Raw genomic sequence first — 15,416 nt, forward strand, 5'->3', positions numbered from 1 at the left:
ACACAAAAACATTATGCTTCCCTTCCTATATTTATTCCCCTTCCCCCCCTGAAAAAAGTCTTTTGATTTGGATTCTTCTAAAAGCTACTTACTGTGATATTTCCATCTTTCTTCCCCTTCCCTCCTCCCCCCACCCTTTCTTTGGAATAGAAATATCCACAATAGCATGTTCTGCTTGGGTTTACATATTGAGTAGGCAGCTGATGTAGTACTGAAAAAAGCTTTAGTATAAAGAGAGGAGGAGGAATATGTTGAGATCTCAGTATTTCTCAGTGTTAATGTTAATTAAGGAGAATAGCAAAACTAAATATCTGTTATTTTGTTTATGATGTTGTAGCACTTTAGTATTTAGTACCCTAGGTAGCTTCTTTTTACTCCAGTGAGCTAGATTAGCCTGATTACACTGGCAGGGTGCAATTGATGGATGACTGTCATTAACTTCTCAAACCTGCGTGACACTTTAGGTATAGAAGATGATAATTAAATTTTCAAGAGACTACACTGAGATGATAAGATTTGGGCATTTTTTAAAAAAATGACTGATGTTTTGCAATCCATGCTTTTATTTCAAATTGAGCAAGAAAAACAATATTCAAGACTTCATGTAACACATTTTTTTCTTTTGAGATGCTCTCACTCGCTCCCAATAAATATATATGGTCAAATGTATTGGTAATGACTTGAAACTGTACAGGTTAGCACAATACATTTAATGAAACCTTGTCTGAGACAAAACACTAGAGGATCATAATTAATGTCTCATTTTCTGCCAGTTGCTATTGATTACTCATTCAAGGTCCCTTTGTTCTCAAAATGGAAACAACTGTATTTCACATCACTATCTAATGAGATTCTCAGGATAGGATTCTTTAACAACATGCTGATAATTGCGAACATATCCCTAGAATTTAAATTTAAAAAGAATTTACATTATAATATAATTTCACAAAAGTCAGTGTTTTCCAAATTCAGAGTTTATTGTGGTCTGTTTGTATAAATTTGTCAAAAAACAGAAAACTGAATAGAGTTAAAAATACAACACTACATGTCTTAGTTGTTTACTTGGACTTGACTGTGATGAATGGCATGTGACTCGGGTAAGTTGCTGTCTTGTAGCCAGAAGGTCTATAAAGTAATAGAATCTCCCAAGGAAATTACTTTATTGCATTTTTAACTTTATACGAGCCTTTTCAGTCAAAAAGAAGTGGACATGTGTAACTTACCTAAAGAGGGCAAGCTTGAAAGCTTCTCTCTCTCACCAACAGAAATTGGTCTAATAAAGTATATTACTTCATCCTCCTTATGTCTCCTTGTTTAGTGGAGCTTGACTGTCCCCTTTATCACCACATTTTATTCAATTATACACAAAAATACTAAGGTGACTCAGAGTTAAGATTGCTTACTTAACACAAACCCACCAAAGCAATAAAATGAAAATTTAAATTATCTAACAGCATGCGTCTTTGCTTTCTCCACCTCAAACGTCCTGCAGGAGGGCAGACAATATACCAAAAACTGAACTCTGCCTCAGTGAAAATTTCCCCCTCTCCTAGCATCACAAACATACCAATCTTCTCCTCTTTACGATCGGTTCTGCATGGTTCTGGAAATCATTCACTCATGCTTAGGAAAGTGGATGCTGAACCAGCAGCTCTTACTTCACAGAGAGTCCTGGTCTCTGTAAATCTTGTTCTCCATCAATTAATCAAGGTACATAAGGATTCAGTTAAAACAACATTAACACATTCATTTTCTTTTTGTTAATTAACAAAATAATTATATAACCCCAAAAGTACCCACTGAATGCATATTACATTTTTTGACTTTCTACTTTGACTTTGTAGCTTTTCAGCTAGAAGGGCCTGAAAAGAGAGACTCAAAATGTGAACTGTTTGGGGAGGGGGGTTTTAATTGATTAAATTTCAGAAACTATTTAGCTAACTTTCTTGAAACTCCTCAGAAGATTCAAGTAGTTGTGGATTGCATGCTGAAAATTTCAGTCATACTCTGTTTTTTTGTATTGACGGTTGAACTCCTGTTTCATGTGCAAACCAAAATACAACCTTAACTATGGTGTTGCAATGGCTTTGCCATAATGAAATATTTATAACAGCATAAACTCTGTCCTCCTTTTCATATAAGCGCCCCCTTAGTAGTTGGCTAATAGGTACAATTGCGCAAGCTCATTGTATTTGAGGGCAGAATTTTGCCTTATGTAGCCAAGACTAGAAAATTAAATTGTGCTTAAAAACATATTAGCTAACATACAACAATGAAAGGAATACGGTTAGGCAATGGAAGTACATAGCGCCGAGTGTCCATGATCACACTATATGACTTAGTTCCAGGAGTCTAAGAGCTCCATAGAATTATTACTGATCTGGTTTAGCCATGTTAATTGCAGGCAACTGCACGAGTGCCACCAGTCCATGACCGGGCCAAGTGCCCTTCTGACCTCAATTCCGATCTTCAGAGATTGATGTGCGGAGACTGTCTCTGAGGCGAGTAAGCCAGCAGTAGCCAGTGATGACTCTTGAAGCCAGTTCTCAGTGATACGTGCCTAATACGGATAGTCAAAACATCTTATATTCAGTAAAAAGAAGAACAGGAGGACTTGTGGCACCTTAGAGACTAACAAATTTATTAGAGCATAAGCTTTCGTGGACTACAGCCCACTTCTTCGGATGCATATAGAATGGAACATATATTGAGGAGATATATATACACACACAGACAGAGAGCATAAACAGGTGGGAGTTGTCTTACCACCTCTGAGAGGCCAATTAATTAAGAGAAAACAAACTTTTGAAGTGATAATCAAGCTAGCTCAGTACAGACAGTTAGATAACAAGTGTGAGAATACTTACAAGGGGAGATACAATCCATCGGTGATCTTCCAGAAAACACCATCCTGGCCACTATGGACGTAGAAGCCCTCTACACCAATATTCCACACAAAGATGGACTACAAGCTATCAGGAACAGTATCCCTGATAATGTCACAGCTAACCTGGTGGCTGAACTTTGTGATTTTGTCCTCACCCACAACTATTTCACATTTGGGGACAATATATACCTTCAAGTCAGCGGCACTGCTATGGGTACCCGCATGGCCCCACAATATGCCAACATTTTTATGGCTGACTTAGAACAACGCTTCCTTAGCTCTCGTCCCCTAACGTCCCTACTCTACTTGCGCTACATTGATGACATCTTCATCATCTGGACCCATGGAAAAGAAGCCCTTGAGGAATTTCACCATGATTTCAATAATTTCCATCCCACCATCAACCTCAGCCTAGATCAATCCACACAAGCGGTCCATTTCCTGGACACTACTGTGCTAATAAGCGATGGTCACATAAATACCACCCTATATCGGAAACCTACTGACCGCTACACTTACCTACATGCCTCCAGCTTCCATCCAGGACACACCACACGATCCATTGTCTACAGCCAAGCCCTAAGATATAACCGCATTTGCTCCAATCCCTCGGATAGAGACAAGCACCTACAAGATCTCTATCAAGCATTCTTAAAACTACAATACCCACCTGCTGAAGTGAAAAAACAGATTGACAGAGCCAGACGAGTACCCAGAAGTCACCTCCTACAAGACAGGCCCAACAAAGAAAATAACAGAACACCACTAGCTGTCACCTTCAGCCCCCAACTAAAACCTCTCCAGCGCATCATCAGAGATCTACAACCTATCCTGAAAGATGATCCTTTACTCTCACAGATCTTGGGAGACAGACCTGTTCTCGCTTACAGACAACCCCCGAACCTAAAGCAAATACTCACCAGCAACCACACATCACTGAACAAAACCACTAACCCAGGAACCTATCCTTGTAACAAACCCCGATGCCAACTCTGTCCACATATCTATTCCAGTGACATCATCATAGGACCTAATCACATCAGCCATACCATCAGGGGCTCGTTCACCTGCACATCTACCAATGTGATATATGCCATCATGTGCCAGCAATGCCCCTCTGCCATGTACATTGGCCAAACCGGACAGTCTCTACGCAAAAGAATTAATGGACACAAATCTGACATCAGGAATCAAAATACTCAAAAACCAGTGGGAGAACACTTTAACCTGTCTGGTCATTCAGTGACAGACCTGCGGGTGGCTATATTACAACAGAAAAACTTCAAAAACAGACTCCAACGAGAAACTGCTGAGCTAGAATTGATATGCAAACTAGACACAATCAACTCCGGTTTGAATAAAGACTGGGAATGGCTGAGCCATTACAAACATTGAATCTATCTCCCCTTGTAAGTATTCTCACACTTGTTATCTAACTGTCTGTACTGAGCTAGCTTGATTATCACTTCAAAAGTTTGTTTTCTCTTAATTAATTGGCCTCTCAGAGGTGGTAAGACAACTCCCACCTGTTTATGCTCTCTGTCTGTGTGTGTATATATATCTCCTCAATATATGTTCCATTCTATATGCATCCGAAGAAGTGGGCTGTAGTCCACGAAAGCTTATGCTCTAATAAATTTGTTAGTCTCTAAGGTGCCACAAGTCCTCCTGTTCTTCTTTTTGCGGATACAGACTAACACGGCTGCTACTCTGAAACTTTATATTCAGTAGTGGCTTATGACAACACATATGGAAATGCCTCCAGCCTGCTGATGTCTTGTTTAAGCAACATAAGAGAATTGGCAGTATGCAGGTTCGATGAATCTGTACTTTTGTATATAGTTTCACACTCTTTTGGTTCCAGACCATGTGCAGGTCCTTTAAAGCTGAGGCTGCTAAACCAGTTTTCCTTAGGATATCAGGTTGGCTGTGCCCATCTGATAATATTTTACAGCCTAGATAGAGGAAGTCATCCACTACTTCCACAGTTTATCCAGAAGCACAGATGGCACAAAAATTGTGATACAAGACAATGTGGATTTTTGTGTTTGCCCAAGAAACACTTAGCCCAAGGGCAGCTCCCTCATGATGGAAGCTCTCTAGTGCATCCTTGAGATCATTTGTGTCCTGACCAAATTGGTCAATGACATCCACATAATCCAGGTCAGTAGAGAGGTTGAAGTGACCGTTATACTGATATTAGCATTTATGTATTCAAGGAGCCAATCCATTGCACAGCTGAACAGGACTAAGGCCAGGTCACATCACTTGTAGTGTTTTAGGCCAGAATGGCATCTACGGCTTCTCAAATGCCTGTGTTTATAGCTGTCCAGGCTAATTCTACATCATCCAGGAAAGCACCAAATACATCAGATTTGTTTTTCTTTGTGACAGAGTACTTGTGCTGGATTTTCACAGATGCGTTATGCCTTATGTAGCATAACATGCTCACTTTTATGTTGAAATCAGGGAGTAAGTGCCACTTCATCAACAAGGAGATGGGCTTCTGCACCTTGGTAAACCTTAATATATTATGATTCAGGACCAATATACCTTCCTTGTCTGGCCATCGCTGGATATCAAAGCACCTGAATCAATTTTGAGTGATGGTAATGTTGTGAGAAGCGCAAAAGGAGAGTAATCTCTGAGTTGTCATTTATTGTTCCAGAGCAAAATGGCCCAAGAATAGTTTTCAAGCCATTTCTGGGACAACTAGATGTGATGGTCATATCTCTGAGTATAACAAGTTCATCATGTGGTGGAACAGATTGCATCACTGGTTCTTAACATGTTGCCTCCTTGGTGGGAGCATAGGCTACAATGATGGACAGCTTCCCATGCAATGCTTCAACTTAGCATACAGCAGTCCATCAGAAATAGTGTGCTACATTGTGAGTGTTTTATGAAATGTTTGTAGGATGAATGCCACCCTGTTTATATGACTGGTTCCTCCAGAGTACAGTAGACTTGTGTCCTCCACAAATTGTTGACAGTTATTGTTGAGTTTCGTTTCGGTTACTCTAGCAACTTGAATGTGATGTCTTTCCATCTCTGGGATTACCAAAAGATGATACCCAACTTTGTTTGGGGTTAGTACATTCCAGGTGGCAAATCTGGTGGATTTTCTCATCAGTCAAGAAAGTCATAGACATTATGGAGTTTGGCCTAAAGCATAGACCAGGTTTCGTAGGTAGTGGGTGGAGCGGCAGTATTTGCTGCACTACTTTTGGATGTGGTCACCTCTGCACCTGCCAATGCAAACCTTGGTTCCATCTGGTTCTGGCTGATAGTACCCGATAAGGGCCCCTATTAAGGGTGTTATCAGTGAAGCCCAACACTGGACAGAGGGGAGAAGGGCAAAATATTCTACAAATGGCGGTGAAGTGAGATGAGCTATGACCTCAGATTGATCTGTTATGTGCGGAAGGGGGTTGGTGTCCCCAAACACAATCACCACTCTACATCTCCCCCTGTTTCAAGGAGATAAAGTGAATCAAGGGGCATCTGATGAAACATGGTTAGCTAACATATTTTAACTAAAACGTTTTTGAAACTAAGACAAACAGAATAGTACCCTCAAAAATGTATGTGGTGATCGTGGTGAGCCCTTAGAGGAAAGCCTTGGGTCAGAGGCAACCAGCGAACCCATTTTTATACTAACATTTAAAGATGTTAATTTAAAAATGTTAGCTAACACATTTTTAAGCATTACCTGATTTCCTAGTCTAGAAATAACCCAAATCTTTGAGAGCCTTTGGAGAATATAATACAGAGAAATTTTAAAACACTTGTTAAACCAGATTTTCATAAATTATGCTTTGAAAAATCGAAGAACTCCTTACCAGAGTGTTCGAATTATTTATTTGCATGCTACCAAAAACATCTTTATAGAAAGCAGAATGCTACTTCAGAATCAGATTGTGTCAACAGAATTTTGGAGGTCCATAGAAGTAAGAGAGAATGATCTTTTAAAAAATAGTAGGGGTAACTTTTTCCTTTCTTCCTTCCCAAAACCTGTGAAAGAATCCAGTTTTAAAACTATTTGAAAATACATGTTTGCTTCAAAAAGCAAACAAACAAAATATTTACTATTCACAAAATCATAATGGTTTAATTAGGCATAATCAGTTAATATGCAAGTTGAAGCTAACTAAATATATATATTGCAGTACATGTAAAAACTGTTATACAAATCTAATCTTTTGTATTCTGAAAGTAGACAGATTACACACGTGTGTGTGTGTGTGTGTGTGTCATTCTTTTATGTATTTATTCCTTGTGTGTGAAGAGGTGATTCTTCTTTATTTCATCCTTCTGTGGCTTATTTTGCTGAATCACCCCTTCCCCTAGAATGCTTTTCCATCAGCTGGTGAGCGCTGTAGCACATTTACCTCTTGGGGCAGGTCACGTTGATTCCACTGAGGCCATCATCAAAGCTGTTTCCTGGATTAAATTGAAGGGTGGGTTCAGAAAAGTAGTGCAGCTGAGTGTACTCTCCCTGCCTCCATAACCAGTCATTTGCCTCTTTGGAATTAGGGCTGTTCTGTCACTTGGTTGACTGAAATAAAAACCTTTTCTTTTTTCTGGTTAGTATCTACTACAAATCATTAGAAAATTCTGTTATATTAATTGTCTTGTTTATTTACAACATGGGTATTTGTTTCATGTAATTCAGAGAGGCAGTTACTTAACAATGATGTCTGTTTATCTGTGATGACACTAATCCAGGCAGTGTTAGCCAGTGTTTCTGGAGGATAACTAGTCATTGATTATTCCTTAGTAATTGGATACATGTTTAGCAGATGAGGTTCTTGGTGACTGAGGGCTTGAACATTCTGTAGTAATGCTAAGAACTAAGCTGTATATCATCTCAGTAAACTGATGCCTGTGAAGAGACTAGAAGCAGTTAGCCCAGAGTAGCCTTGTACTGATAATACAAAGCTTCCTTGTTAGTCATTGTATCCTCAGAGGTATTTGTGTATTCCTTTCTCCATCAGGTGCCCTTAGGACAGGATCAGTCCTAGTCAATATTGCTTTTCAATTGGTTCAGACAAGCAGAAAAGTCAATAAGATGAGCTAATGAGATCTATTTTTATTTTACTGTGGCAGACAGAGAAAAAACTATATTTAACCAGTTGTACTTACTATACCTCACTCAGCTGCAAAAACGTCAGAAGAATATACTTGGAGAATAACTCTATAGCATAGCTTTACAAATTAACATGTGCTGCTATTAGATTTGTACACAATACGCTGTATGTTCTGAGACTTGCTGTATGCAAGTTCTGTGATTATTCCATTGATTGCTGTGTCTGACCAGCTCTAAACTCTGTGGCTAGACTCCTAGTTGCTGTATCATGTCAGTACTGGAGCAACTGACTAACATTTCTGCTTCACTGTAAAATAAATGCAATAACAAACCAAAAGAGTGGATTCTTTTAGTTATTATAATACAGTAATAATGAAGAGTTCTTGAATGTCTCAACACTTATTTCATGTCCTTGCAGAAATAATCAGGTTATGGTAAAACTTAGGAGGTAAGCAAAGGAGACAGGGGCTTGTGTGTTTGACAACTCGAAAGATTGAGGGTTGTAGTTTTCATAAATGGAGGCTGACAGCTGAGAAGTAGGAGTTGGGAGGGATGTGGGCATCTGTCTTCGGGGAATTACTTGGCAGAAGTGAATTGGTAGAAGAGAGCATTTCCACACTCGTTTGTCCTTTCCTTCCTTCAAGTGTTTTCTCCTAAGATATCAGAAACCAAGTACCCACTTCTCCCTGTATAGGTAGAGAATGTCCATGTGGATAATTTCCAGCAGCATCTCCTGATGCCTGTGTGAAAGAGATGACCTTTTGAGGTTCCCCTTTTTAGGTACGGGGAAACCCCCAAAGGTGTCATGAAAGCTACTGTCATTACATAAGGTCAGTTGCTGGAATGCTCCAATCTCTCTCTCACTGCTCTTAAGATAGACAAGGTGGGTAAGGTAATATCTTTTGTTGGACCAACTTCTATAGGTGAGAGAGAGAAGCTTTTGACCTATGCAGAGTTTCCCAGACTTGAAGAGCTCTACATAGGTCGAAAGCTTGTCTCGCTCAGAAGTTGGTCTAATAAAAGAATATTACCTCACCCACCTTGTCTCACTAATATCCTGAAACCAACAAGGCTACAACAACACTGCATGCTCTTATGAGTGACATCTTGAGACAGTTGAATACTGACTGGAATCTTTCCCCTGCTATATCTGCCAATCTGAGATGTTTTTACAAAGCAGGAGGGTAGTTTCTTCCAAAGCCACATATTCCTGGGCTGCAGGCAATTCTGCAGCCCTTTGAGCAACCTTGAAATAGGCACACTAATTATTGCGGACTGGTTTTCATTTGTTCCTTTAAATGATGTTAGGTGGAAGCACTGAGTTGCATACCCAAACTAAGTTCTCTGTATGGTGGTCACCTCTTAAAAACTTGCCAAATAGTTTAAGTAGCAGCTTTGATAATTCAGTAGCACTGCAGAACAATGCGGTATCTTTATGTATTTTTTAAAGGCAAAATTTACGGGTTTTTGAAGATGACCTGGGAAAGGAAATGAACTTGCTTCATTCCCTTTTTGCTGCTTTTTATTACGTGTACAGATAGCCTTAAAATTATTTAAAAAAATCTTGTATGTGTTTTTAATTAATAATTCAGGCCTTGTCTACTTTGCTTTTCCTGGAAGATTCTCTAGACAGACTAGAGAACTAGTCAGATTATGGCATCATAGATATCAAGAATGTGAAATCTGATTCAGTGGGTAAGCTATTTTAATTCAGGATGCTTTAAAACTTTTTGCGTTTTGCTAACACCTACTTAACTCAAATGCCCTGTACACTGCTGGAAGAGAAGATATGTAAGAAACATCTAACATCTCTGCATCCTCCAACTAAAACAGGGAAATTCAGACTTGTTATTCCCGAAATTAATAAGGTTAAAACAAAGCACAGACTTGCCTCCCCTTGTCCCTTTTTATTTTTAAAGTTAAGTTTTCAGGGTTTATTTATTCATCATAAAGAAGCAAAAAAGACGGTACGCGGCAGCTGAGAGCGAGGGGTTGTAAAGGTGGTATGGTATCGAGCCTTGTATCAGCACAAAGTAACACAGAGTTGTTCCTTACACTATGCAATCCCTGGGCCACATTTTATTTTGACAGCTTTTCAGCACCAGAGCTATGCAGAACAAATGGAGAGGGGCTGAGGCACTAGGGAGGGGTAGCTCAGTGGTTTGAGCATTGGCCTGCTAAACCCAGGGTTGTGAGTTCAATCCTGGAGGGGGGGGCATTTAGGGGTACAGGGCAAAAAGCTGTTGGATGATTTAGTTGGGGCTTGGTCCTGCTTTAAGCAGGGGGTTAGACTAGATGATCTCCTGAGGGCCCTTCCAACCCTGATAGGGTCTCAACAGGACTAATCATAGAATATCAGTGACCTTGAGTAACCAGCAGCCTTGCAGAAGTCAAGACGGAAAAGATGAAGGTGTGGATGATAATGTGAACAGAAAGAAAAGGACAGATCTTGGACATTTTAAGAGGAAGAGATAGCAAGATTTGGATGTGGGACCCCTGGATCTGTGGACTAGTGAGAGGGCCGAGTTGAAGAGAGAACGCACAGGTTACAGGCCTGAGTGATGTAGAGGATTGTGGTGTGACATAGAAAAAGCTACCAATAGAGGGAGATTAGAGAGTGCTTAGTAGGAAAGAAAAGGCATTAATTCAGTCCTGGCACTGATAAATGTAAGTGCTGTACTTGTCATGGGTGCAGCATGGGGACAAAGGTGGCTGCAACTTGTGTGCTAAAGGGCCATTCTGGCTGCTGGGGATCACAAGAGAACAGTGCTGTAGCTACACTGCTTTTCTCCTAGTTATGATGGGATGCAAAGTAAGGTGACATAGACCCATTGTATTGGCACGAAATGACCGACAGCAGTTTCAGTGGAGCGGTGAGAGTAGAAGCCAGATTGGCTAGGGTCAAGGAAGGAATTAGAGGAAAGGAATTCACGGCAGCTGTGCAGTATCTAGCGCACCTTTTGGTGAGATACAAATACTAAGCCACTAAATTTAAGTTGAGGATAATTTTGAATGTTAATGCCATCTATATACTGAATTGTTTACACCATCTGATATGGAGGGTTGCTAAAAATCAAAGCTAACTTTTAGCCCCTGTAAAACACTCTGCTGCTTGGGAAATTCTGTTTGAAGGTGCATTTTTTTAAATGTTTAATAATAAATTATTTTCAACATTTCCTGTCACTTATTGTCCTGCAACTCAATTATCAGGTATTGTTAGCACAGTTTAAGCCTAGGCAAACAATATTAACTTGTCCTAATACCCAGCAGCATGCTTTTAGCAGCTCTTCTTTGTATCTGCATAATTATCTTTGAGGTTGATTTTATCACAAATTAGATTAGTATAATAAAAGTAAGGCTATAAAACATACAGTAAATTGGTTGGATCTGCACCAGGCTTCAGGTGATGATCCAGCATGAAGAAAAAGAGATCAAAGAACTTACATAAGAGATGCTAGTTGGCTCAGAGTTGCCATTAAGGTATATTACTGTAGATGCCAAATTGTTATGTAAGAAATGGCTCATGCAATGTGGACTGTTAATGTATGAGGGAAAGCTGTGGGAGGTATTCAGTGTTACTGTTATAGAGAAAGGGGCTACTTCTGTTCAGTAGCCATATATTTACTTTATAGAGAGCACCCTGAGTTTCACTCCGAGTTTGGGGTTTGTTTCAACCTGTAACTGCAAAGCTAAGTATGGTTTCCACCTTTAATGGCAAAGGCACTCTGCAGCGACCAAATCTCAGCCCAAGATTTGGGTTAGTGATGAAACCCCAAACCAGGCAGGAGCAACATTAAAATGATGCTTTAAACGATGACGCTCTCTCTCTGTCTATGCATGTGTAAATACAGAATTGCTTATAACATTTTCACCATTATTGAATATTCCACACATTACATGTAATCAATGTATACTTTGTCTTTTGTGTTCTAAATAGCTCTTCAGGATAATTTCGCTGTGTTTATGAATTCACCAGTGTGTGCATACTAAACCTGAATAATATATCCTAATCTCACACTGTAAATATGGTATCTTTTAACAGTTTAATCCATTTTTATATTATATTACAAATTAAGCAAATAAATATCATTTTGTTTATAGTATGGTTTGATGTATTAGTAGGTAGACCTTTTAAGTGGAATTAAGTCCTTTTCCCAGACTCTCAGCAAAATTCATTTTGGTCTTTAAAATTGGGCTGCAGGTCTCTCTGCTATTGCAAAGTACATTCTCTGAATAATAATAATAAACAATATCAACATTTCTTTTAACTTTAAGACCTTGATTAAAAAATTAATAACTGGCTAAAGCTGTCACAAGCAGCTAGCATGATTAATAATTCATTTACAACATAATTTGAAGTTTAGTAATTACAATAATTTGCTTTTCATTGTTTATTTTACAGTCCAGTCTCCTTCGATCAGATGTGGGACTTGGAAGCCCTGGTCAGTTGTCATCCTCAGGAAAACCTGGAACACCATATTACCCATTTTCTTCTGCAAATCCACGCAGAAGACCACTTCATGACTCATCAGCTCTTGGTCAGTACTGTGGACTATTCTTAGACCTTTAACACTGATGCGCTTTTCACATCCCACCTTATTTTAGATAATATCTTTTTTTATATGTTGCAAATTATCCTTTCAAGGGCAATGTCTGCTACTTAAGATAGCTAAATAAGGGATAATATAAAATGAACTGTAATTTTGTTTAATACATTGATTTGAGTTCAGCCCTGATCAGTATTGCATAAAAAAATTCTCAATTGTGTAAGCAGTAATGACAGATGGATAGCAGTTGATGACCAGCTGAAGTAGCTGAGTGCCCTTAACCCAGGCCATCATTAACTCCTGGAAATGCCTGACCTTGAGGTCATTACCATTATACACTATGAAAATGTAAAGGGAAGAATAATTATCCTTTTTTTTATGCCTGAACTTACTTTGTTCAGGATGATCTAGAGTTGCGTGTAGTTGGTTTAAGGATCCCAGTAATTTATATGTATCAGGTAAAGACAGTAATCAATGGGAAAATGAGACTTCTTATTCAGTGTATACCATCAGATGCATAACAGATTTGTTATGTTAGCAAAATATGCTTCAAGGGAGTTTTTTAAGATTGGTCACAATTAAATAATATTATGTACCTCATATTCTGGAGTTGCTCCGAGATAAGTGGACCTTACTGTACATATTACTGTTAGTCACTAACAGAACATCTGACTACTGCAAGTTGTAAGGTCTTCGAATCAACCATACAATCCAGTGCTTAGTCATTTATATTACTTTGATATAAATGCTCTTTATTCTGAAACTATCCAAAATAATGTAAAGTCCAAGTTGAAAATATTTCATTTTGTATGCGTGCTCTAGTTTTTTAAATATTTTTTTTTAATCCCCCCATCTGATTTTCCATTTTAGAAAATTATCACAAACTCTAGTTTTCATTTTTAGGTCACCGAAATTGCTGTAGTTGTCTGCTTTATTTCTGCACATTTCTGGCTTCTCTTCCTGTGTGCTACTTTTACCTACATACATCAAATGAAGATTTATTTAGTCTACAAAGTATATGTAACTTGACTGTACTTAACTTTACAATTTAAACCATTGTTTATCCACAACAAAACTTCATGAAATGAGACCTCTTTTCTTGGAGTTTTAGCAGTTAATAGAAATTATCCATTTGTGTGACTATTGAAATAGTTACTGAATATGTCTGAAGTAATGGGTTTTTTTTAATGTCTTAAATTAGAAATGGCAGACTTTTTAGAATGATCCTTTACAAAAATTATAACTAACTCCTGTTTGTCCATTTCTGACATTCAAACTCATACACAAAGATAGTTGCCATTTAGTTTTGGGGAGTGCCTTTTTTTACACAGTCCTTTTTAACACATGCTTCTTAACACAGGTGAGAACTGCTAATAAAGAAACCTGAAAAGTTCTCCAGAATGTGGCTGAGAAAAGGAACATTTAAAGAAAATGTAGCCCTACTGGACACTCAGTAAAACACCTTGTGAGGAGGCTGGCCGGGGTGCTAGAGCTAGGATGATGGACAGTTATGTAGGAGACCAAGGGCTTGTCTACACTGCCCCACAGTTCAGACCAAAGTGTTGCACTGTAACTCCACCATGTGGACGCTGCAGGTGCGAACTAAAAGTATGCTAGTTCACATTTAATGTAATCCTTTTCAGATTACTACCTTCCCCTGAAAATCAAAGTTAATGTGAACATGGCACGATTTTAGGAAAGGGCACAAATGTGTAGACATAGCCACAATTTCAGTTGCTGGATCTGATCTTTACTCCTGTGCTGATTGAATCAGCTGTGACAGAATGCTGTAGAACATATGTTTGGGTGTTGAGTGGGACTGGTGCCTGGTAACTGCGTGTCTCTTCTGAACAGGTATGGAGCAACACTGAATGTGAAGTGAGACACTAGAGATATGTGAAACCTTCATAGTTGGACCTCCAACCATGTCAAACTAGTCTAGTTTTAGGTACTGTTACAAACCTAACATTTAGGATGAGAATTATGATTTTATGTGGAAACTACATAAAATTGGGTGGTGTCAAAGGTTTTTGATTTAAGATTAGGTCCAATTTGTTGTTTCCAGAGGAATTTCATGCTAGCTTATGGTGCTTGTTAGAAGGCAAAAATCAAGGGCCATAAACCTTTGCGGATCTGTAGTGGAGTCCTTGTTGTTGTCCTTGCTGGAACTGAGTGGCTGGAACTCAAGACCTGAGAATTTGTGGCTGTAAAGTAGGGGTGCTCTCAACCAAAGGCCCACCCCCTTGAAAATGTATGCAATAATTTTAGGAAATAAGTGTAAACACTTCTGAACTGTAGTTTTTCTCTAACATAATATGTGGCACATACCATAGTAGAGGTATCCTGAGGAGAAGTGAGGGATAGAAAATAAACTTGTTGCTTTTATTATCTTTCTCTTCCTGAACCTTCTCATTTATTACATTATGGAGGAAGAAGATACTTTTCAGCTTGCTACAACCAAATGTTAAATTCACTATTGTAATTCTAAATCAAGATGAAAGAGTTTGTTTTGTATTATGGTTGAAAACTGGATGAATCCAAAGTACAAATGATGATGTCACCAGATCAATTATTTATTGGGGCAGACCCGTAATGCCAGGAAATCTAATTTGCACGTTGACTATAGTGGTTGAGTTAAACTTTATTTTGTGCATTTTTTCCAGTTCTTAATGTATGCAGCCATAGGCTTCCCTGGTAACATGGAAGTCAATTATTGGTGTAGAGAAGTGGGTGCCATATTTCCAACTTTCCAAATGTTCTGAAAGATGGTTTGGATTCTCTTGGTGACTTGTGAAGAGTGTTGACTAGTTGGTTAATCAGCTTCACTGTTGCTGGTAGCTGAGGTACTACAATAAACCCTGCATTTGAATGTTGTAATCCATTTAGATGAAAT

General features: G+C 38.7%; 1 protein-coding gene and 1 long non-coding RNA gene across 19 annotated transcripts in view; one reads left to right on the forward strand and one right to left on the reverse strand.

Annotated features, from left to right (window-relative positions):
- TCF12 (transcription factor 12) overlaps positions 1–15,416 on the forward strand; it is a 304,994-nt gene that overhangs the window by 226,300 nt on the left and 63,278 nt on the right. For all 18 annotated transcript variants that reach the window (XM_042853875.2, XM_042853876.2, XM_042853881.2 and 15 more), the window contains one exon: positions 12,379–12,514. In XM_042853875.2, the coding sequence (XP_042709809.1) occupies positions 12,379–12,514 (136 nt within the window). The remainder of the gene's footprint in view (positions 1–12,378; positions 12,515–15,416) is intronic.
- On the reverse strand, positions 959–4,955 carry LOC135973928 (uncharacterized). Its single transcript, XR_010591040.1, has 2 exons — positions 4,605–4,955; positions 959–2,582 (listed from the first exon to the last, which is right to left on the reverse strand). It is a non-coding gene; the product is annotated as an uncharacterized LOC135973928 (long non-coding RNA).

The sequence above is a fragment of the Chrysemys picta genome, chromosome 10 (genome assembly GCF_011386835.1).
Source record: "Chrysemys picta bellii isolate R12L10 chromosome 10, ASM1138683v2, whole genome shotgun sequence".
In the NCBI taxonomy this organism is placed as follows: Eukaryota; Metazoa; Chordata; order Testudines; family Emydidae; genus Chrysemys; species Chrysemys picta.